This window comes from Caretta caretta, chromosome 7 (assembly GCF_965140235.1).
Source record: "Caretta caretta isolate rCarCar2 chromosome 7, rCarCar1.hap1, whole genome shotgun sequence".
In the NCBI taxonomy this organism is placed as follows: Eukaryota; Metazoa; Chordata; order Testudines; family Cheloniidae; genus Caretta; species Caretta caretta.
In genome coordinates, this window is record NC_134212.1 from 41,388,041 (window position 1) to 41,413,347 (window position 25,307).

General features: G+C 39.4%; 2 protein-coding genes across 2 annotated transcripts in view; one reads left to right on the forward strand and one right to left on the reverse strand.

Annotated features, from left to right (window-relative positions):
• Positions 1-25,307, reverse strand: part of IARS1 (isoleucyl-tRNA synthetase 1) — a 191,187-nt gene that overhangs the window by 35,754 nt on the left and 130,126 nt on the right. The window contains exons 25-31 of the mRNA XM_048856251.2: positions 24,858-24,979; positions 21,142-21,244; positions 20,850-20,933; positions 12,328-12,502; positions 11,252-11,364; positions 10,658-10,753; positions 8,550-8,726 (exon numbers count right to left, since the gene is read on the reverse strand). Of these exons, the coding sequence (XP_048712208.1) occupies positions 8,550-8,726; positions 10,658-10,753; positions 11,252-11,364; positions 12,328-12,502; positions 20,850-20,933; positions 21,142-21,244; positions 24,858-24,979 (870 nt within the window). The remainder of the gene's footprint in view (positions 1-8,549; positions 8,727-10,657; positions 10,754-11,251; positions 11,365-12,327; positions 12,503-20,849; positions 20,934-21,141; positions 21,245-24,857; positions 24,980-25,307) is intronic.
• LOC125639369 (myb/SANT-like DNA-binding domain-containing protein 7) lies at positions 2,986-4,728 on the forward strand. The gene is made up of 2 exons (XM_048856252.2): positions 2,986-3,625; positions 4,214-4,728. Exons 1-2 carry the CDS (start codon positions 3,043-3,045, stop codon positions 4,297-4,299), a joined length of 669 nt encoding a protein of 222 aa, XP_048712209.2. The 5' UTR covers positions 2,986-3,042; the 3' UTR covers positions 4,300-4,728.

Genomic DNA, 25,307 nt, shown 5'->3' on the forward strand with positions numbered 1-25,307 from the left:
CAAAAAACCAACCCCCTGATGGTGGCATCGGACTCAGATAATGAAAATGAACATGCGTTGGTCCACACTGCTTTGGATTGTTATCGAGCAGAACCCATCATCAGCATGGACACATGTCCTCTGGAAAGGTGGTTGAAGCATCAAGGGACATGTGAATCTTTAGCACATCTGGCATGTAAATATCTTGCAACACCAGCTAGAAAAGTGCCATGCAAACGCCTGTTCTCACTTTCAGGTGACCTTGTAAACAAGAAGCAGGCAGTATTATCTTCTGCAAAGGTAAACAAACTTGTTTGTCTGAACAAGAAGTAGGACTGAGTGGACTTGTAGGCTCTAAAGTTTTACATTGTTTTATTTTTCAATACCAGGGGTTTTTGTACATAATTCTACATTTGTAAGTTCAACTTTCATGATAAAGAGATTGCACTACAGTATTTGTATTAGGTGAATTGAAAAATACTATTTCTTTTGTTTTTTACAGTGAAAATATTTGTAATAAATATAAAGTGAGCACTGTGTACTTTGTATTCTGCATTGTAATTGAAATCAATATATTTGAAAATGTAGAAAACATCCAAAAATATTTAAATAAATGGTATTCTATTGTTGTTTAATCATGTGCTTAAAAAGATTGATCACGCGCTTAAAAAGATTGCGAAATTAATTTTTTAAATCACTTTACAGCCCTAATTTAAATGGTAACCAAACACAGATTAACAACTTAAATATGTAGAACAGCCATACATCTAAGGAAACCAAACACAGATTAACTTCACTGTGCTTCATTTGTTAAAGATTGTCTGTTTACCTCTCTGATATTTCCTTTTATTAAAACGTTTGCATTTTTTTAAATGTTTACTATGAAATAGCTTTTTCAAGTGTATCAATCCGAAACTTGCATCAATTCTTAGCCAATGTTTATGAGTGACTTACCATGCCTGTAGATTTTAAGTCAACAACAGCTATCAAAACTCAGTTTAACGAAGATCAAGATTTTGTTGTGTGCTTCCATTGGCCCATTCACCATTTACAACAGTTACTCAATTTTTCCCACAGAAAATTTTATCTCTGCTAAAATTCTTTAATATTTGTAGTCTGATCTCTTTTCATCATCTTTACACGACGAGCCCTACCCAACATAACCATCTCACATGTGCTCTGTAAATAACTAGCTTCTAATTTCAAAAATAGCTGACTGTTCTTTCTGCTATCTGCAGAACATGTTCAAAACAGCACATCTACAAAGAAACCAGCACTTTCTGCCAGGATCAGCTCTCAACATCACACAGATGGAGAAAATTAAAAATTACTCTTGTGCTCATCCTTAGCTATTCTATGATACATCTTTTCCTCTTTAGATGGGTAGGTAAGTTTCTCTGGTTTTTCATATTCGCACATTCACAGAAGTCTAAAAACAAAATAAGTTGACCAGTATTAAGCTAAATACAGTACTCAACATCACAGTTATGCAAACACAAATGTGCCCCACAATTATACCCTCCGGCAAAAGCCCGAGCAAATAGATGGACTTTCCATGAGGCCTTGAAAATCAGATCTCATGGAAAGCATTTTAGAATAAATGTGCCTCATTTATTCCATTTTCACACACCATTTGCGCATAGTCTACTAAGAATATAATTTCATTCAGACTAAATTCACTTTTTCCAGCTGTCCTACATTCCCCGGTGTTTGCTCTCAGATTTGGCATCAACTTTCTAAGGTCAAAAGTTCAGTCAAGGAGCATCTAGCTCCATATTCATCACAAACTAGCAAATATCTACCTGGAATATGACAAACTACTTGCCAGTTCTCAGGCTTTTACTGTGTTCTCACCAACTCTTATATCAGCATGTTCTCTAATTTTCAGTCAAATATTTCCCAATGCCTTTGTCAAGAGATGACTAACAGTGTTGAACAAAGACAAGAGAAGCCTTTGCTTGAAAAACTCTTCTGACATTACAAGTTCATTCATAAGAAAAACAAATATGTCCTTCTGTATCAGTACAGGGTCAGAAATGACTCACGAATATCTACCTCTTTGTTTTCAGATATTCCCAGGGCATACATCATTCTGCAGATCAAATCAGTAAGTTATTTTATGCCTAGACTCTTCCGTCATGTGGGCTTGTCACTCTTGTTTAATGTGACATACAAGCACATTCTGAGAAGAATAGGGAGATAAAGGCATGCTCAAGACAAGGTGTAGTCCAAGTAGGCCAAATATCTACTGAAGCAAAGGAAGCAGCTCGATTTTGATGCTGAAAAGTGTAAGCCACCTAGCAAAAGATTCCAAATGCCTGCTCTGTATTATCATGCAAGGCTAAACTCCAAAACTATCATTAAAAACTGGGTTAAAATGGTTTCTTCAAGCCTTATAGAAGATCTTAATAAAAATTAGACTTGATTTTAATGCAATATCGTCTTTATCATACATGCAAGGGCAAAATACAGCCCTTTAAAAGTGTATTTGTGACCAAAAGCACCCCTGTATTCACACTCTATTATAATATATTTTTTGTCCAAAATACACTTTGTGAGGTATCATTTAAAAACTAACACATAGCTCATCAATATTTTTGTGTAACGTATGTACAAAATGTGCATTAAGAGTTATGAGCATAAGCTGAAATTATGACCATATGTGTTTACCAGACAAGTCTGGAGAAGCGGTAACTGGTTTCTCAAAGCCCTGGTCTACACTAGGACTTTAGGCTGAATTTAGCAGCGTTAAATCGATGTAAACCTGCACCCGTCCACACAATGAAGCCCTTTATTTCGACTTAAAGGGCTCTTAAAATCGATTTCCTTACTCCACCCCTGACAAGTGGATTAGTGCTTAAATCGACGTTGCCGGCTCGAATTTGGGGTACTGTGGACACAATTCAATGGTATTGGCCTCCGGGAGCTATCCCAGAGTGCTCCATTGTGACCGCTCTGGACAGCACTCTCAACTCAGATGCACTGGTCAGGTAGACAGGAAAAGAACCGCGAACTTTTGAATCTCATTTCCTGTTTGGCCAGCGTGGCAAGTTGCAGGTGACCATGCAGAGCTCATCAGCACAGGTGACCATGATGGAGTCCCAGAATCGCAAAAGAGCTCCAGCATGGACCGAACGGGAGGTACGGGATCTGATCGCTGTTTGGGGAGAGGAATCCGTGCTATCAGAACTCCGTTCCAGTTTTCGAAATGCCAAAACCTTTGTGAAAATCTCCCAGGGCATGAAGGACAGAGGCCATAACAGGGACCCGAAGCAGTGCCGCGTGAAACTGAAGGAGCTGAGGCAAGCCTACCAGAAAACCAGAGCGGCGAACAGCCGCTCTGGGTCAGAGCCCCAAACATGCCGCTTCTATGATGAGCTGCATGCCATTTTAGGGGGTTCAGCCACCAGTACCCCAGCCGTGTTGTTTGACTCCTTCAATGGAGATGGAGGCAATACGGAAGCAGGTTTTGGGGACGAAGAAGATGAGGAGGAGGAGGAGGTTGTAGATAGCTCACAGCAAGCAAGCAGAGAAACCGGTTTTCCCGACAGCCAGGAACTGTTTCTCACCCTAGACCTGGAGCCAGTACCCCCCGAACCCACCCAAGGCTGCCTCCTGGACCCAGCAGGCGGAGAAGGGACCTCTGGTGAGTGTACCTTTTAAAATACTATACATGGTTTAAAAGCAAGCATGTGAAAGGATTACTTTGCCCTGGCATTTGCGGTTCTCCTAGATGTAGTCCTAAAGCCTTTGCAAAAGGTTTCTGGGGAGGGCAGCCTTATTGCGTCCTTCATGGTAGGACACTTTACCACTCCAGGCCAGTAACACGTACTCGGGAATCATTGTAGAACAAAGCATTGCAGTGTATGTTTGCTGGCATTCAAACAACATCCGTTCTTTATCTCTCTGTGTTATCCTCAGGAGAGTGAGATATAATTCATGGTCACCTGGTTGAAATAGAGTGCTTTTCTTCAGGGGACACTCAGAGGAGCCCATTCCTGCTGGGCTGTTTGCCTGTGGCTAAACAGAAATGTTCCCCGCTGTTAGCCACAGGGAGGGGGGAAGGTTGAGGGGGTAGTCACGCGGTGGGAGGAGGCAAAATGCGACCTTGTAACGAAAGCACATGTGCTATGTATGTAATGTTAACAGCAAGGTTTACCCTGAAAGAGTGTAGCCACTGTTTTATAAAATGTGTCTTTTTAAATACCGCTGTCCCTTTTTTTTTCTCCACCAGCTGCATGTGTTTCAATGATCACAGGATCTTCTCCTTCCCAGAGGCTAGTGAAGCTTAGAAAGGAAAAAAAAACGCACTCGCGATGAAATGTTCTCCGAGCTCATGCTGTCCTCCCACACTGACAGAGCACAGACGAATGCGTGGAGGCAAATAATGTCAGAGTGCAGGAAAGCACAAAATGACCGGGAGGAGAGGTGGCGGGCTGAAGAGAGTAAGTGGCGGGCTGAAGAGAGTAAGTGGCGGGCTGAAGAGAGGGCTGAAGCTCAAATGTGGCGGCAGCGTGATGAGAGGAGGCAGGATTCAATGCTGAGGCTGCTGCAGGACCAAACCAGTATGCTCCAGTGTATGGTTGAGCTGCAGCAAACGCAGCTGGAGCACAGACTGCCACTGCAGCCCCTCTGTAATCAACCGCCCTCCTCCCCAAGTTCCATAGCCTCCACACCCAGACGCCCAAGAACGCGGTGGGGGGGCCTCCGGCCAACCAGCCACTCCACCACAGAGGATTGCCCAAAAAAAAGAAGGCTGTCATTCAATAAATTTTAAAGTTGTAAACTTTTAAAGTGCTGTGTGGCATTTTCCTTCCCTCCTCCACCACCCCTCCTGGGATACCTTGGTAGTCATCCCCCTATTTGTGTGATGAATGAATAAAGAATGCATGAATGTGAAGCAACAATGACTTTATTGCCTCTGCAAGCGGTGATTGAAGGGAGGAGGGGCGGGTGGTTAGCTTACAGGGAAGTAGAGTGAACCAAGGGGCGGGGGGTTTCATCAAGGAGAAACAAACAGAACTTTCACACCGTAGCCTGGCCAGTCATGAAACTGGTTTTCAAAGCTTCTCTGATGCGTACCGCGCCCTCCTGTGCTCTTCTAACCGCCCTGGTGTCTGGCTGCGCGTAACCACCAGCCAGGCGATTTGCCTCAACCTCCCACCCCGCCATAAACGTCTCCCCCTTACTCTCACAGATATTGTGGAGCACACAGCAAGCAGTAATAACAGTGGGAATATTGGTTTCGCTGAGGTCTAAGCGAGTCAGTAAACTGCGCCAGCGCGCCTTTAAACGTCCAAATGCACATTCTACCACCATTCTGCACTTGCTCAGCCTGTAGTTGAACAGCTCCTGACCACTGTCCAGGCTGCCTGTGTACGGCTTCATGAGCCATGGCATTAAGGGGTAGGCTGGGTCCCCAAGGATACATATAGGCATTTCAACATCCCCAACAGTTATTTTCTGGTCTGGGAATAAAGTCACTTCCGGCAGCTTTTGAAACAGGCCAGAGTTCCTGAAGATGCGAGCATCATGCACCTTTCCCGGCCATCCCACGTTGATGTTGGTGAAACGTCCCTTGTGATCCACCAGAGCTTGCAGCACTATCGAAAAGTACCCCTTGCGGTTTATGTACTCGGCGGCTTGGTGCTCCGGTGCCAAGATAGGGATATGGGTTCCGTCTATAGCCCCACCACAGTGAGGGAATCCCATTGCAGCAAAGCCATCCACTATGACCTGCACATTTCCCAGGGGCACTACCCTTGATATCAGCAGATCTTTGATTGCGTGGGCTACTTGCATCACAGCAGCCCCCACAGTAGATTTGCCCACTCCAAATTGATTCCCAACTGACCGGTAGCTGTCTGGCGTTGCAAGCTTCCACAGGGCTATCGCCACTCGCTTCTCAACTGTGAGGGCTGCTCTCATCTTGGTATTTATGCGCTTCAGGGCAGGGGAAAGCAAGTCACAAAGTTCCATGAAAGTGCCCTTACGCATGCGAAATTTTCGCAGCCACTGGGAATCGTCCCAGACCTGCAACACTATGCGGTCCCACCAGTCTGTGCTTGTTTCCCGAGCCCAGAATCGGCGTTCCACAGCATGAACCTGCCCCATTAGCACCATGATGCATGCATTGGCAGGGCCCATGCTTTCAGAGAAATCTGTGTCCATGTCCTGATCACTCACGTGACCGCGCTGACGTCGCCTCCTTGCCCGGTATCGCTTTGCCAGGTTCTGGTGCTGCATATACTGCTGGATAATGTGTGTGGTGTTTAATGTGCTCCTAATTGCCAAAGTGAGCTGAGCGGCCTCCATGCTTGCCTTGGTATGGCGACCGCACAGAAAAAAGGCGCGGAACGATTGTCTGCCGTTGCTCTGACGTAGGGAGGGGCGACTGACGACACGGCTTACAGGGTTGGCTTCAGGGAGCTAAAATCAACAAAGGGGGTGCCTGTACATCAAGGAGTATTTCAGGCAGGACTGCACGGAGGGTTCCAATAAGAAATGGTGCACCTAAGCTATCGTTCTTATTGGAACGAGGAGGTTAGCCTGGCCTCTGATTGATACATGGCTAGATTTACCTCGCTGCACCTTCTCTGTGAGTGACTGCAGTGTGACCTAGAGGAATGAGTCCCCTAGACAGGGGAGGAGGCAAATGAGTACAAAACAAATCTGGTCTATTTCTTGTTCTGACCCACTCCATCTATCTTTTACATCTTTGGCTGGCAGCAGACGGTGCAGAAGGACTGCATGCCATCCACATCTCATGGCTGCTTGGCGGAAGATGGTACAGTACGACTGCTAGCCATCTTCATCTCTTGCCTGCCTGGCAGAAGATGGTACAATACGACTGCTAGCAATCCTCATCTCTTGCCTGCCTGGCAGAAGATGGTACAGTACGACTACTAGCAGTCCGTATCGCCTGCCCGCTCACTATAAGACGGTTCAATAGGACTGACTGCAGGACTAAAGAGAATGACCTGGTCAAGTCACTCCAAATTTAGTCCCTGCGCCCATGTCTGCCCAGGCGCTCCCAGCCGACGTGGCCAGGAGCACCTCGGACATGACGATGACGGCTACCAGTCGTACTGTACCGTCTGCTGCCACAAGGCAAGGGGTTGCTGCTACTGTGTAGCAATGCCGTACCGCGTCTGCCAGCACCCAGGAGACATAGGGTGACGGTTACCTGAGCGGGCTCCATGCTTGCAGTGGTATGGCGTCTGCACAGATAACTCAGGAAAAAAGGCGCGAAATGATTGTCTGCCCTTGCTTTCACGGAGGGAGGGAGGGAACGGGGGCCTGACGATATGTACCCAGAACCACCCGCGACAATGTTTTAGCCTCATCAGGCATTGGGATCTCAACCCAGAATTCCAATGGGCAGTGGAGACTGCGGGAACTGTGGGATAGCTACCCACAGTGCAACGCTCCGGAAGTCGACTCTAGCCTCGGTACTGTGGAAGCGCTCCGCCGAGTTAATGCACTTAGAGCATTTTCTGTGGGGACACACACACTCGAATATATAAAACCGATTTCTAAAAAACCGACTTCTATAAATTCGACCTTATTCCGTAGTGTAGACATACCCACAGACAAAGGACAAGCTGATGCCTCTATCAGGTGTCAAAGTTGATTAGCAATCACTTGTCAAGTGGCCATTCTTTGGCAACAAAGGGGGCCAGGAACAGATCGATCTGCATTTTAGTAAGCAACAACATGGAACCTCTTTCATGAGACTCCATATCTCTGTCCTCACAGCAGGAAGGAACTTCATAGGTAAATCTCAGGAAAATGCATTTCAAAGGGTGACTGGACTATAAAAGCAAGGGGTAAAAACACCCCAAGCTTGCTCTCGCTCTCTCATTTAAGAAGACAAAGGAACCAACCCTTTAACTTTGGGGGAGTTCCTGTCTGAGATTTTGGTCACACAGTGCTGCTGGGAACCTGTCATAAGGATTATTCCTTGAACAAAGTCTAGCTTGTTAAATTTTAACTTCCAGAAAGCGTTTTTTCTTTTATTTCTCTTGCAATCATTTCTGACTTTAATGTCTTATACTTGTACTCCCTTAAACTCTCTCTCTGTAGTTGAATAATTTTTTTTTTTTTTAAATCAAAACTAATCCAGTGTTTTGTTTAAACTGAACTGTTTGGGTAACTTCAGTTAAAGTAGAATACTGTTGCATAAGATCCTCTATAAGGCCTGAAGAAATCATTACTATCCAGTTTTTATTCCTAGCTCTAGAGCCTGAGCCCGAACATCTGCACTGCAATTTTACAGCCCCACAGCCCAAGTCAGCTAACATAGCCAGCCCACAGATGTTTTACTGCAGTGTAGATATACCCTAAGTGGCCTGATTTTCTAAGATACCGAACACCCAAGCAGAGCCCCGTGACATTTTGTACTTAAAATGCTAGCTATGGCAATCTGCAGGTCTGAAAAGGTTACAGCCATCTGATAAAACGAACATGTAATGTCAACATTTAGGCCATCATCTGTAGTCCAATATATCATTCAGTTTAATCTGAACGAAAAATCCTTTCAAGCATGTAGTTCAATGTAGCATTCTTACTTGGGTTTTCTCTTGAATAAGCACTTCCCTTGAAGTAGGCACAGGGTATGGCTTCAGGGCAGCCTTTATTGTTGCAAAAATGAAATCTGTATGCTCCTTAATAACAGAATCCAGGTAGTCACCTTCAGGATGTGATCTGTAATATACAGTAATCTCATCCGTAGGAACTAGATTGCGCTGAAAGAAAATCCAGAATTACAGTTCAATGACAGCAAGTTTATCTGTATATATACAAAATTCTGTAAGAAACATGTAAGTTAAAACTTTAAGAAAGTATTTTAGAAAAATATCAGTCAATTTTCTGTTAATATGGAATTAAAAGTTTTTCCTGAAAACTGAAAACAAGGCTATACTTTTGACAGAAGCAGAAAGTATTCTTCCAGTCAACTGAATGAATACAAATAAACACTGTACGTTTCTGAATCAAACTAACCAGTTTATAAATATTCATTTCTTCATGATGCTAAATAATTCAGATAGAATTAAAACAACATGTTGGTCTCAGACCAAAGCTTTTAACAAGTTAAACTCTCTGAGTGGTTCTGCAGCTGTTACAATCAAGCACTGAAATTTACATACAGATATCTGAAAACATATGACATTAACCTGCACACATAGTGCTAGATGCACATCAGTGTTTCAGACCAGGACCTCATATGAATTATGAGTTACAATTTATTGGGGTAGGGACTCAAACTCCCCAAGCCTCTAAACAGTACCACTCTTGCTACATTGTACTGCAATATGTATTTTGAAAGCTTAGGATGTTTCTAAATAATTCATTAGGAAAAACAATCAGACTTCAACAAAAGGAACAGGAATGAAGCAAAGGAAGTTGTAGGATGTTTTTTAGCAATGACAGTTATTAATGAATAGAGATCAAAAAACATATGGGGTTTAGTGACCAGATGGGATGAATTTATGACCCTAAATCATTCTGATAGTAAACGTAACTTTTGCAATAGCTTCTGTTAAAGGGTAATTTTCTTGCCTGTATTCTTTCCTATTTGTATTACATACTATCATTGACATCAGTGTGTCAATCTTCACAGATGCTCTCTAAAGAATTAACTCTAAACATATCAGACAGTTTGATTCCCCAGAACCTATCCCATGAACAACAAAATCTCACTCCAGCAAGACTCCAAATGGGAGTCAGGGCAGACATGTGTACTATCTGGCCACAATGGCTGTGGAGTCATTAGTTTTCACTTGTGGATTTTGTAGCCATTATATTTTCTTACACAAGCTTCACAGTACTATACAGTACCATCCACATTAAGAAAATCTGAACCCAGGGGTAGTCACACTGATGCATATGCCTAATGTACACTGGTGCAAGGTGGAGTTTCCACTGAGCGCAGAACCAGTGCATATACCTTAGGGGCATGGCACCAGGCTAACTGTATTAACATAGTTATACTGGTTCAAATTGCCTTAACGTAGACAGGGCTGTGGTTTGGGAAACTAGGCCAAAAACCTTGTTTCATGCAACTAGAAAGAGAGAAATAAATAGGCAAAATATTTCTGTCAACACAATGTTGCCAGACATTCCCTCACACATTTTGGTAAAATACACATTTGCTTGTGTGAATGAAGACATACAAGTTGTGGTGTCTTGAAGTATGATGATCGCAGCCTGCTCATCTCTCTGTCACTGACCCAGCTGATGCAGTCTAATTCACACAAACTGGGGCACAGATCTTACACTCACTGTCTGGCAGAAACTGGGGCATGGATGCGGGTTAGCTGGCTGAGGCTCAACCCAGATAAGACTTAATTGATGCTAGTGGGCTGGGGAAAGAAATCAGAAGATTTGGCATCAGCTCCACTTCTAGAAGATGTGTCTCCACTATAAATGATGTAGACATGCAAGCAATATGGGGCCTGGTTAGACTGCTAGCTGCTATGAGACCAAGAAGGAGTGATCAACAAAGCTTATTACCACTTATGTCTTGACCAGTAGGCTGCAAACATTTCTACAGCTAACCATGCAAGATTAAAGTACATGGGGCTGCACTTTAAATCAATTTGGAAACTTTAACACCTTTGGTATATTAAATAAAACTGATTTTTCAAAATGATATCCCATTCCATCACTTACTAACCTTCTTGCGAAGTTTTTGGATGCGATTAATCACTTCGCGAGCAACTCCTTCGTCAACCATTGACTGATCTGGGGTGACATCTAGGAGAACTAAAACCTGAAAGAATGTACAGCAGAACCATTAATAAAATACACCAGTTATTGCATTAACATTCACTGTTACATTTTTATAAAGCTGTTCACTTAAGGGTGGTTATGGTGAGGAGACAGACTTAATAAGGTGTGTTCATATTCAACAGATCAGCTCCACATATGGATTCAAAGTCACAGTTTCTTTAGTGACAAAGAGCAGCCTTTACTGCTGTTACTCCTGTTACAAATGAACAGTTCACACTGCTGGAGGAGAGTGAGCTACCCTTTATACGATCCTAAGTACTGGCATTTCCACTGACATAGATGAATGTTCAGTAAGAACTAGGTTAAGACAATAGCGCTCATTTCTAGTTGTGTACTAAATATGATTTGAAACTAAGTATCCTGAAGTGAAAGGCTTGTGCAATCACTCACTGTGCGACAATTACTTCATTTAAATATTTAAATGCTTACTTTCTAGGGAAACACTTTGCTTAAAGCAGAGAAATAATTACTACAATACCTGAGCATCAGAATGTGCCTCATACTGGGCAGATCCTCCCATGACCTGGTCAAAGGTGTACATGACACGGAGATCCTCCTCATGTAATTCATGCCCTTCCACAACAATGGTACCTATAAAATTAATAAGACAATTATTTACACTAGCTTATTACAGAACAAAGCCTTTCTCTCTTAGTCATGTCAGTGAGCATCCTGCAGTTAACTCTTGAACTAAGTATATATTAATATCTAACTTCAAATACAAGAAATACATCAATTGTGACATTGCTTTCAACAAGAAGACAGTATCCAGAAGACGTTAATACAGGTACTTCTGATTATAAGCAACAAAATTGATAGGAATCCTGAGCTATGTTATTTGAAGTCAAGCACTGCTGTCCAACATTGCTAAGCAATTGTCAGGAACACTAAAACTACTCCAAGTTTAGACTTTCCCAAGTAAAGTCATTACAAGCAGCAGAATTTAAGCTCAAGCACCACCACCGGTGCAGACCATTTGGAATCAAGAGCGGTCTATTATTACAGCCGAATAAAAGTTAAACATACAAGACAGAGTAAAGATGTTTGGAAAAATCTCACCCACCTGAAACTATTAAACAAATATTTAAAAAAAGTTTCAGCTAGATGTTTACTTCATATATGAATTTAAGAGTCATGGAACAATCCAGTTCTTGTGCTCCATACAAGAATCTATCAGTTTCCTCTGTTCTACATAATACTTTTCACTATAGTACATACAAGCAATGTGTAAATTAAGCACATAAAGCCATTTGTTTCTACTCTAGACAAGTAGGTTCAAGGTATCAATTCACAGCTTCCCTTTATTCACTTGGAAAGTTCCCTAGTTTGCCTGGAATGTTAGCTGGGGGTTGGGCCTTAAAAATCTCTTGCATTTTGATCTAACTATGTATTTGTGTTTATTTTTTTACAAAAACTGTGTTAAACTGATTATTATAAATTTAAACTAAAAGCAATGGCTTGAGTCTGAGAGGCGTGAAATCCTTTGGGTCTTCTTTCCAAGGTCCACATCATGACCATCAACTGCCGATCAATGCATAGAGTCCTACTATGCACCTGACGTTTGGAATTCTTCCAGCTGCTCACTCTTCAGCTCCTTGATGGCAGTCATAACAGCTTTAAAGGCACCTTTCAGACGCTTCCCGAGCACCATATGATCCGGTTCTGCTCTTAGACGGATTCCGTACTTATCTTTATCAGTAGACAATGTCACCTGACGTACGTTAAGTTCCTGCATAAATTTGCAAAAAGAAAATAAACATATAAGCAAAATAACAACTATGACAAAATTAAAACTATACTTAGAAAAATAGGGAAAAAGGGTGGATGGGAGATTATAGCACGCACGTGAAGAGTTTTCTATCTAGATGTCCTTATAAATAAAAGGATTAAACTGCTGTATCAGTGTGACAATGTATAAGCAAAACAATGACATGTAGATTATTCTTTAGGTGCAGACCCCATTCTTGTATTACAGTTGCAGTCCATTTGGCCTATTGGGTAAAGATTTCACTGCAGTCTAAAGATTCTGTGCAGCTCTAACCTCAAATCAGACTTGCCTTCTCTGATGCTTTTCTACTACATGAAAAGATGTGACTGAAGGATCTTTGTGTGTCCAATAAGTTATATTGCCAGGCATTGGCTCAAAAGGATGCATAACATATTCAGGATTGTGTTAAGAAGTTGGCTTCAGTATATTTGTAGCCAACAGACTACTACAAGTTTTAGTTCTTCAGTGGACCAAACATCAGCCTAAGTATGAGTAATCTCATTTTGCCTCTTTCCTTTTCTGGTTTTCCTACATTCTCATTGTATGTGGATGCATTTTGAACAAGTTAAATTAATGGCCTGAGGTTCTGGAATGCTGCCAGTAAATTCTGGTGATGCAGAACTACAGATGCTTTCCTCATTATTTAATTAAATTAAAAGTTGCCTCAGAACTTTTACCCTTGTTACATATATTGGCCTGAAGTGATGCAGATTTTCAAGAACCATTGTAGACTTTTGTACTCTACGTTCAACTCTATTGAAAAGCAGAGATCACAACATGCACCACTTGTAATTTCTGTAGGTTTGAGGAATTTCCTTCTAAAGAGGAAAGCACTGTATCTAGATTTAAACTACACTAAAAGTGCTCTGAGTCTTATAGAAAGCCTGCGTTTATTCTGTCTACTTTGTAAAATTAAAGAAGAATGTCACACTCAAGACACACAATTTCATATCTAAAATTGGAGCTTAAGGCAGAATCTTGCTCTGTCTTCTATCATTTTTTGTTTGTAACAATGCTTTGCAACTTCTGCCCATTAACTCTTTTACTGACATTGTTGGTTGTAAAATTCTATGCACTTACCAAGACCACCGATATTTGAGCTTGTTGAATAACCTACACGTTTTGCTTTTAGTACCTGACAGGTTAGCAGAGTTCACGGAAGTTGCGATAGAATCACCTAATGCATTTAATAAGCAATCTATTTTGTATAAGTTGTGGAAACTAGATGAAAACACCACTCATGTCAGTATGAAAGGACCAACAGCTGATATAGTTAGATTGGGGTTATGATGGCTAAATATTCTATCCACACCACGGACTCATCTCTGAGAAAGTCCTGTTGAAGAGAACAGCTCAGAAGAACACTCACTTAACACACTGTCCCATTTAACAAACTTGCTTAGGAAAGAAAACTGAACTGGAATTAAATGTTTCAGAGGTAATTAAGTTTTAACTCTGTGCTGTTAGACACAAATCCATACGGAAAGTGACAAACGACAGACATAACAAATAAGACAGCTCAAGTTTATAGAACATCTCTGGCCTGAGTTTTAACAAGGTGAATATGAAAACTAGACATACTTGCCAAACAATGTTCAAGAATAATCAGAATAAAAACTAGTTTTCTGCATATAGTGTTAGTGATAATACTAGTAGATTTATTTAAGCAGAGTTACTTGTGCAATCAAGTAGCAGGATAGTATAGGTTTAATTGTGTATTAGTCTTAACATATTATTTTGATTAGAAAAAACAGCTGGTTTATTTGACTTTGCCACTAGGACATCCTTAATTTTCTCAATATAAAATTAAGGCATTATACTGTGTGCATGAATTTGTATTTATATCTGTACAGCTACACAAAAAGATACCTATACACTGGGTAACATGTTACAACGTGTATCTGTACTACAAGTATTTTAAATACCTGCATCTCAATATTTTAACAATCTACAGTACACAAAGTAAAAGCTCTAGTTTTCAAAAATGTATTAGTTAAAAGTAAATTTAAGTAACTTACACCAAAATAAATAAATGAATAAATATTAAGTTAACTGAAATATTTAATTTACCAGGAAAATAGTATATCATGAATGCAATTAAACTTTCCCATTGCATTTCATTAAAAATTCTCTCAGCACTCTAATTTGGCACCATCCTTTGAGATACTAGGAGATCACTATGTATTTAAGTGATTTTATTCACATTATCTTTGTTGTGAACGCTTAGACCCAGCATTTCTCTCCAGAATCCAATAGTGAGTATGGCATAGGTCCTTTCATCCTGGATTAATCATGACCTTCATTTATGTTTTTAATCAATGCAACAATAAATAATAATAATAATTATTATTATTATTATAAGAATGTATTTGTTTCATAAACTGACTCAAGGTAAGTTATGTAATATAATTCTTGTCCTCCTAAATGTTTAATCCTTTGTGACATTTAAAAAGTTAAATTATCTCCTGAAAAGCCAACTTTTAAAAATAGAAGTTGCTGTTTTAAAACCTTATTTTTCACGGATGGGGCAGAATCTGCAGTTTTCATACACCACAAAAATGTCATGAAATGAAATCAGAAGGTTCTTGAAGCAAAGCATCAGTCTGTATGAAACAATAGATTTCAGCAGCATGATCTGACACAGAAGAAAATGGCTATGGACTTTGCAGACATGAAATCTTTATTGGATAGTATCCATCCATAATGGACTTTATTTTCAGTCTTGCCCTTTATATTTATGGATTAGCGACTATGTGCTGTCATTTCAGGTGGTAGCTCTGCAGACATCTTACAATAACAGAATTATAGCTAGAGCTAGCAGAACATGAACATATTTTTTGAAAGGGTGGATATCTGCTGCTAGAGTATTTATAAAGCACTTTACTTCTTCCTCCATGTGGCAAAAGCTGTAAACGCACCTATAGAAACTGAATTTGGTTTTTTTTATTGTGATAACTACTTATGTAATTTATGTTTTGTTAAGCATATTTAATCTGATAAATTCTGCATCAGGAATTAACCACTAGGATTTCCTCACATAATACAACTGACATCCTATCTAACACCAATTACATTACCTCTGTGACAAACTTGCTCACAACTCTAAAGCCTGATGAAATTCATCCTAGGGTACTTAAGGAACTAGCTGAAGCAATCTCAGAACTGTTAAGCAATTATATTTGAGAACTCGAGGACGACATAAGAATGTCCATACTGGGTCAGACCAAAAGTCCATCTATCCTGTCATCTGACAGTGGCCAATGCCAGGTACTTCAGAGGAAATGAACAGAACAGGTAATCATCAAGTGATCCATCCCTTCGTCCATTCCCAGCTTCTGGCAAACAGAGGCTAGGCACACCATCCCCATCCATCCTGGCTAATAGCCGTTGTTGTCGATTGGAGGTAGAACAAAGAGTAATGGGCTTAATCTTTAGGAAGGGAGATTTAGATTAGATATTAGGAAAATCTTTCTAACTGTAAGGGTAGTTAAGTTCTGAAATAGGCTTTCAAGGGAATTTGTGGAATCCCCATCATTGAGGTTTTTAAGAACAGGTTGGACAAACACCTGTCAGGGATATTTAAGTTTACTTGGTCCTACCCCAGGGCAGGAGGTTGGATTTGAGGACTTTGAAGTCCCTTCCAAACCTACACTTCTACGATACTTGTAGTAAGTTGCGTACTGATTAAATGTGGACTGAATTCTCCCAATAACTAAAGTAAGATGAGTATTCAGCATATTGCATTGGAAGAAAAAAAAAATAAGACCATAATATCCATCTCAATTTTAGCTAGCCAACTCCTCTGCCAATCTAATGCTCCATCATGCATTATGCTGGGGCATTACAATTAATATGGAACCATGGGAGATCCTGGACATGACCCATATGGAATAGATTATGTTCCATTTTAATATGTAGGGTTAAGAGTTGCACATTTCTTTTTTGGGGTATAAAGCTATAAATAACTTTGATACATAGAACTTAACATCTCTGCTCATACACTATGTAGGGCTATCTGATGGATTTCAAAACTGTGTAAAACCTTGTTAGGACACTGATTCTTCACTGAAAGGGATTTGCAATAGGTCCCACAAACCAGTGCTGGAAATGGCTTAATTGCTAGTGCTGACAAGACAAACCTATTTTTGGCACTGTTACTAAAAGCTTTCTTAAGACTTGTTTCTCTTGTGAGCTTGATCTTGGTCCTTTCTGCACTAGCACTTAAACCATTTTTGGCAAGGCATCTATTTCCTAGCCTAGACAGCTCTACCATTAGTCTTAAGTTTCATTTGTTTAAAATAATTGCTTTATTTTCATAATAAAGAATCAAAGATTGCAGTTCACAAAGCAAGTCAATTTAAAATAGAGCTCTCTGCAGAAAATTGTTCTGGTAAATGAGGTTTTACAAAAATTGACATCTCCTGCACTTCTCAATTTCTTTTGTCAGGAGTTGTATTAAAAGCTTACACTATAAGTGACATCACAGAGGTAAACCACGAGAGAAATCCCACTTTATCAAAATTACCAAAAATCATTTCTGGCATTAATGCTAACAAATAAAAAATAAAAGTAATAAATACTCTGATTACATAATCAAGTTTGATGAACAGCAAAGCTGAGAAGTATAATCAAAACGGAGCATATCATAACTGGCTGAGTTCCTGGATATCTCTAGCTCTGTGCTCTCCTTCCCAGTAACTAACTTGAAAACTTTCAGTAAGTAGCAAAACGAATATTGGGTTTTGGTATCAACCTGAAAGACTAAGATTTACACAGCACAACTCTAACATAGGGGCAAATTAATACACTAAGAAATATTGTATTGAGTTTGTTGCCTGATGTTTGTGAGAGAAAAAGATGTCCCTTATTTTTGTCATGGGTGCGGAACTTTAATCATTCCTCCTTAAAACCATTTATTACAAACTTTCCCATGTTTAATCTGAGAGGTTAACCCAGCCTTACCTTTACACATCTGTCTGTGTTCCTGAAAACCAATGAAAGTTAATACTACATTATACACATCTAAATAAACCAATACTTTAAGCGCTTTACCACAACCCTCATAACTCCCTTGTGGCTTGAGTATTACTCCTAGTTTTACAGATGAAGAAACTGAGGCAGAAAGGCTAAATGACTTGCTGAAGACAAGAGGGTCAGTGCTAACAAAACCAGCATTAGAAGTCAGGAGTTGCTGGTTCCCAGCCCAGTGCTCATACCACTGGACCACACAACCTCCAACTGCCAAGTATTGGAGAGAAGATATTATCAAAGATGGGGTGGCTATTCAACATATACTGCCTCTCCAAGAGCCAGAATGGGAGGCTGTCTTTGTACGGCTGTGAAGGAAATAGAAGATTCCCAGTTAAGATATTTTACCAGTCCTCTGGCATCCAGCTTGGTATCAGCCAGTGCCTGATGGCGCTAGAAAAAGTTAAACACTCTCAGTGCACCTAACCAGACTGCGCAATGCTAAGCGGAAGAATTTATATTTTCATATTTAAAGAGACCAGTCAAAATTGGCCTAGAGTGTACCAAACCAAGCACTGCCAGAAGTGTTTCTATAATTTTATTTTCTATTTTATAACTAAAAAAATTCTAATGAGAGCGGTGCTTGGCGAGCAACTTGGCAGAATTCTGCTAGTGGATATGAACCTGAAAGTGAAATTGATTAGTCCATTTATATGGCCTAATCTAAGAGAAACAAGTACTAAACAGCAAAGAAAAATTAAATCAGTTCTTAAAATCTTTTCCCATCTGGAACTATCTCCCTTGTTATTTGATAAAAACAAAAAGATTTTTTCAAGTACGTTTTTAATCTGTGTTTCTTTAGTGCATATTACCAAGATGATGCACAAAATGAAGTTATATTACAACAAAACAATCAAGTTCATGCAAAGGATGACTGGATGAAGGAACTACTACAGTACATTCAATGTTTATGTGCAATTACAGTTCCCTATGGAGGATTTCATCACATGCTCAGTGAAGACCCTGTGCAATTTTTGTGCTTTAATTTGGATATTTATTTTATAACACTAATCAGCAGATTTTCACCATTGCATGTATTTTCCTATGGACTTCACATGACAATCCACCTAAATCATCAAACTAAACAATTCAACTGTATATTGCTTAATTAATTCTGTGACAGGGTCAGGCCAGATGGCTACAGGAGAGTGATTGATTTTTTAGTGTGTTTTTTTAAAAAAAATAAAAATCTCATTAATTGGTGCATGTGCTTCTTAAAATATTAGCCCCAGGTTAAGTAGGTCCCTTTTCCCTGGGTAAGGTAACAGGGAAGGTTCCAGAACAATCAGGAACTTTCTGGAAACAATTAAGGCAGACAGGCTGATTAGAACACCTGCAGCCAATCAAGAAGCTGCTAGAATCAATTAAGGCAGGCTAATCAGGGCACATGGGTTTTAAAAAGGAGCTCACTTCAGTTTGTGGTGTGCGTGCGAGGAGCTGGGAGCAAGAGGCGCAAGAAGCTGTACTATTGGAAGACTGAGAAGTACAAGCATTATCAGACATCAGGAGGAAGATCCTGTGGTGAGAATAAAGAAGGTGTTGGGAGGAGGCCATGCGGAAGTAGCCCAGGGAGTTGTAGCGGTCATGCAGCTGTTACAGGAGCCACTGTAGACCGCTGCAATCCACAGGGCCCTGGGCTGGAACCCGGAGTAGAGGGCAGGCCCAGGTTCCCCCCATCCTTCCATCCCCTCAACTCCCTACTTGATACCAGAGGAGTTGACTGGATTGTGGGTTCCACCAGAGGGGAAGGGCTCTGGCCTGTTCCCCGATCCACTAGGTGGATCAGCCGAGACTGCAGGGATTATTGTTCTTCCTTTTCCCCATGCTGGCCAATGATGAGGCTAACTGAGTGAACGACAGATTTGTGCCACAAAAGTGGCCAAACTGAGGGCTGCCGTGAACCTCTGAGGCGAGCAAATCCGCCAATAATCGCAGGACCCACCAAGGCAGAGGAGGAACTTTAGAACTGTGACAAACACCTGGCACTCTCCAAGTCATCCTTTATACTCATGTTATCTACCTCGGTAAGAGTTCAAAGTACCCCTAAACCTCAATTCCAAAAAAAAATAGTCTCTCTCTTAAACTCTGTAAAACAGCTCAAATACACCACTCCGCCTGAAAAACAGTCTTCCTTACCAAATGTTACCTTCCTCCCCTTCTACCCACACACTTGATTTTTCCACTGCAGGTCATCATCTTTGAAGTGAAAGAATACACACTTTAAAATGAGCTGTTTGTAATAGCATTTAATTGAATTCAAGAGACAATGAACAACAGCTCCACAACCAGCATTTAAAGATAAAAAGAAATAAGTTTGTTTCCCCACCCCAATTTCTTGAATTTGGTACAGAGATTAAAAGCTTCAAGAACATCTTGAAACTACTAATTTTTAGATGATTGCCTGAAAACAGGATGCCCAGACAATTTGAAAGTCAACTCAAATATGTCAAATACCAAAAAGGTTAATTTATTTTGAATGGCAGGGTTTTTATCCTTGTAAAGTATTAAAGTAGGGCAGAGTGCATTTTCTCTAATGGACCCGCATTAAAGAGAGAGTACTACAAAGGCATATCACAGGGGATGCTCAAGATAATTGCCAGAAATTATATAGACCATAAAATCTTACCTATTTGACATTTTATTTTCTATAAACTTTGGAAAAACAGGTTAAGCTTTGAGAACTTTTGGAACATACTCAATTGTTTTCTGCTCTTACTTTTCACAGAACTTTCCATCTAACTAAGCTATGGATCTGCATACTTCCTTAACCCTTCAGCATATACTCTAGTCATTGCATTTTAATATCCTTGAATTATTTATTGATTAATAATGATTACCCCTACAATTTCACCTCCAAGATTTCACTATAATATACTTTGGCAATTCCGGGTGATTTAGCATGCCTCATTTTCATTCAAACTACATTTCTGCCCCACAATGGTCATGGAAAAGTGTATTTCTAAAGTTCTCTGAATGACTTGTATATTACCAAAGTAATGCTGTGTGGTTAGACACTTCCAGAGATGAAGCGTTTCTCATAAATGTAGTCTGTAGATTTAGGGTCATAATCCACCCTTTGCCTACAGCTCCCATTTATATAGCTCACATTTGCATATTGACCAAATATGGAATGTGGCCCAAAAGAGCAGTATATGTAACTTACTGAAATTCAGTTAAATGAGGTATTAACCTAGCCAATAGAAATGATATAGAAGTGCTCCTTTGAAACTGACTTGCACAGTAAAACTCCAATAATATCCTCTGTTGATTATGTTCTTACCTCAAGTATATACTTCTCCAGAGACCTGATGTTTTCCAGAGCCTCTAGGTCCTGATGGATAACCACTACTTCTTTTAGTGGATACTGAAACAAAAATCAATAGAAGTTCAGTATGAGAGAGGAAATAAAGGGCTACAGAAAGTATTATTTTGGTCATTTTAAACTAAATTCCTTTCTGTTTAATTCTGTTTGCTAGCACAGATTTAGTCACTTACTCCCCACTTCTCCGAAAGTTACAGAGCTGCTATATGTTCATGGAATATTGATGTAAGAGATATTAAGAGCTTCTAACCTTTACTGGAATGGTTTTTCTGTCTCGGATTACCCGGCCAAGCTCAATAACAGATTGCATCCAGGAAATGGCATTTTCAATTTTTTTATCAATCAGATCATCCCTAGATTAGGAAGAAACAATTTAATGTTTACATCTCTTTAGATTTATTTAAGTGGGCCTTTAACCCATCGTCACATCTGTCAAAAATTTCCCACAACAGATTTGGTCATATCCATACACTGGTAATGCTAAGAAGCAATTTTGTGTGTGGGTTTCTTTTATTTTTTAAGAATTATTTTTATTAGCTGTCATTAATACCTTTCACATGACTGACTGATATGAAATAATTATGTACACTATTCATTTTACAAGTATCCAATGAAGAGCAGAATTTATATTTATGATATAATGGAATATCCAAAAATACATAACAAATGAATTAGTTACATTGCTATTGAAATACCCACACACAGTGAATTGGTGGGATCTCCATAATTTTTTATCTTGAAAGTGTGGGTTATAAAAGAATGATGGGCCATGTGCATATTCCCAGAATTCAGACCTGTATTTTCCAGAAAGCTTATGTATTTCAAATCTTTTGCTTTTCTCTGTGGCTTGATAACATGCTCCCCCCCCACACACACACCTCTGTTTCCAGACAGCTTGTTTTTCAGGTTAAGCACAGAGTCAAAGCTTGTTTCAAATGTAAAAGCAATCACCAGTTCTATAAGTGATGCCAGTTCTTGTTCTTTGTTGATTGTTTGAATGTATCTGTAATTCAGGCAGCTCCTTCAAAACTACATACATTTTCAAGCAAAGCACAGAGTCATTACTATTTTGGTATTTATTTGTGTCAGAAAAGCTGTGAACAAAGGAAAAGTATAACGTGGATGTGAAGTTGCTAATTATATCACTTTAACTGGAAACATTCTTGGTGTAAAACAGAGTGGTCTGGAAGGTTTACCAGAAAGGAGAAGACTCCATGGAGCAAGATTTAAGATTTATGCCCTAATCTGTGATACCAGGAATATTTGGATTAATGTTATTGGACATTTCTAAGTTTCTGTGCTTCTTCAAGTCAATTTCCCAGGGAGGGACTTAAAAAAAAAAAAATATTTGTACATTATTGCAATGTAAAGTTTCCTTGTTTTTCATAAATGTTCATAGTAAGAAATATTACTTTCCTCTAAGATTTTAAAGCATTATTGTGAAACTGCATTGTGAGAATATTTTTCATAGATTTGTGGTTTATTATAAAACTCAATGAAGTACCACAAAAACAATGTTTCTGATTTTACCTGTTACTTTGGACAGAGAAGAATCTAGTTAGCATACAGCATAAGTAAGGTCCTTCATTCTCAGTTATTACTTTGTTTGAAAATTTCCCAGGAATTTATCAACGTAAAATAGGTGACAATTGGTGCAAAAAAACTAACTGAGCAGTTTTCTGGGTAAATATCGGGAGAAGGGAGGACAGAAAAAAGCAACAAATAGAGAAAAGTAAGAGTACTAAAAGTAAAAGCAGTTTAATGCTGTGGTTTATTTCATGAACTGCACGTCAACAGTACATACATATGTGCACATGCGTGTGTATTTGTTCGTTCCACTACTCTGCCTTACTTGAACAGCCTCACATTTACAATTAGACTAAATTTATTATTAAAATAAATGTATCTACTTAATGTAATGTCCTGGATTTTCTTCTCGTCATCAGTATTTTCATTTATTGCGTGATCCAAAATTCAGGTAGAAAAAAAGTTAAAAACCAAATAGTATAAAACCCAGAAACTTTTTGGTTAAAAAAAAAAAATCAGTAAAAACTGAAAACAAAGGGCCTGAAACATAAATCATTGCTAAAAAAATTCTAATATTTCAGGGTGAAAGTTTACAGATCTATTGTTTATTTGACTGTAATTGAAGTACAGATCTATTACAGCAACTCATATTCATCTGTTTTTGTAAAAAGTATTAACTTATTGGATTTCCAGGGTATATAAAAATCTGCAACAAGCAATCTATCAGGAGACTGTGCAATTAAACGAAGAACAGGAAATAAGAGCCACAGCTGGAGCTGAGAATTCTGGGAGTCAAGGCAGGACAAGAGGGTTGGATTAACCTCTTGCATCCTGGTGGCTGTCTTGAAGGTTGTCAGAATTTCCCTAAATCACTAATCTGAATAGCACTTAAAGGGAAAATGAAATCACATTTTTGTGGACTCCCAAGAACTCACGGCTATTACCATTAGTTGTATGTATCAATACATTGCTTAAGTGTCATAGAACCAATTCATTCTCTTACGCATATGCAGTCTTAAAAGTTTTAAAAGATACAAATTTATGTCCAACCCTGAAAATGACACAGTCAATTTAATCTGACAACCATAATGTTTGCCATATAGCTTTTTTTGTATAAACCTATCATGCTGCTGTGAAAGTACATGCCACACAGCACCATAGCCTACAACTGCTACAAAAAAAAGATGTCTCTGTTGCGATCTGTGCTACTGTCCTTGGAAAAGCTAGCTCATTACAGATTAACTATCACAATCAAAACTTAATTTAAACATAACACTAAGACAAAAAAGGCACCAACGAAGAAAAATGACTGCCAGATTTTTAGCCACTATAAAACCTCAAGTGTAATTTAGTTTTAAAATAACATCTATCTTTGATTTGATTAGTAGATGGGAACAGGAATGCACATGCGACCCAATACGTTACACAAATTAAGTTGCCATGAATAACTGAATTTCCTTCTATTAATCCATATACACCACCAATTCAAGGGCATTCCTAATGACAACGTATCAGTTTCACATTCTGGGTCATAGAAGAGTACACTTCTAGAATACATAAAACCAGCAGCATTGCTAAATGAATCTCAGTAGATTTCTTGTAACAATACTTTCCACAATTAGTGTATACTGTATGGCCATCAGAAGGAACACAACTAGTAGCTCTCTTGCTTGGTCAGAGACACCAAAAGGCACAATATGCATGAAAAGAAAAACCTAGGTAAGTTTTAAACTCTGATGTCAAATATGGCCAGACATATTCAGCCATGAAAAGGCTCTGGCACAGAGTTTTACGATCCTTTGGGAGTCTTTTGGAGAAGGCAGGCATTGCAGCCTCCAATTAAGCATCCATCTTGAAAAAGATACTGCATGCTGATGAGAAATGGGGAACATTATAGCTCTGTGACCACTCTTCTTTAGCCCCAGCAAGCTGTAGACCCCTACTACTTCTCAGCATGCAGAGAAATCCAAGTCGGTAGCCAGCCTTTTTGCTGAAGGAGAGAGATTGGATCTAGAAAGAGTGCTAACTCTGCACCTTTCCTCCCAATACTGCCACAGCACCTTATCAATACTGCCCCAGCCAGTCCTGTCAGGTTAACACACCTCAGCAATGGCAAGTGTGTTAAAGACTAAAGGGAAACACTTCCCTAAAGAAAATTGGTGTACAGGAGTAAAATAGTTTCATAAACACTTCAGTTACATATTTTGCCCGCCTAAGGAAAACAGAAGTGTTTAAAACAATAAGCACAACTACAAGATCATTTTCTGGGTGCAAAAGGAATCCTTTGTATCAAAAAAATGTGTTCCTTGTATGCTTGTAAATGCCAAAGACTGGTATTTTTGCTTTGTTTAAATATGTGAATAAGGTATGAAGAACTTCTCTCTGTAACTACAGGAAAGAGAACCCTGCCCACTGTCACCAACAGAGGTTGTTTCTTACCTCACTTGAGGAAGCATGAGATAGTGAATGCTATCACTGTTCTTCTCCTGAACTGAGGCCGGATCAATAAGGGTCTTCAGATTCTGGTACATCATTTCAGTGATAAAGGGAGTATAAGGTGCCTGCAATATTTCATATATTATTCATGAATGCATTCTCTTACTGAATTGTATCCTCTATATTTTCAACCAATTACCTTCATTATCATCAAAACACAACATTTTTTTGTGTGTTCCTTTTTTCCTATTAATCAGAAATCCTTATGTTACAGGATTATACTGTCCAGCAGACAGCGCTGCAAAAATGGAATATTTACTTTGCGTTTTAACACTACAAAATATAACACTAATTCAAGGAATAGGCCATGATGAACAAATTAAATTGATGCCACCTTTTCACCTTCCGTTTGAGTTTAACCCAGAGAAAACACAATACTATACAATACAATGA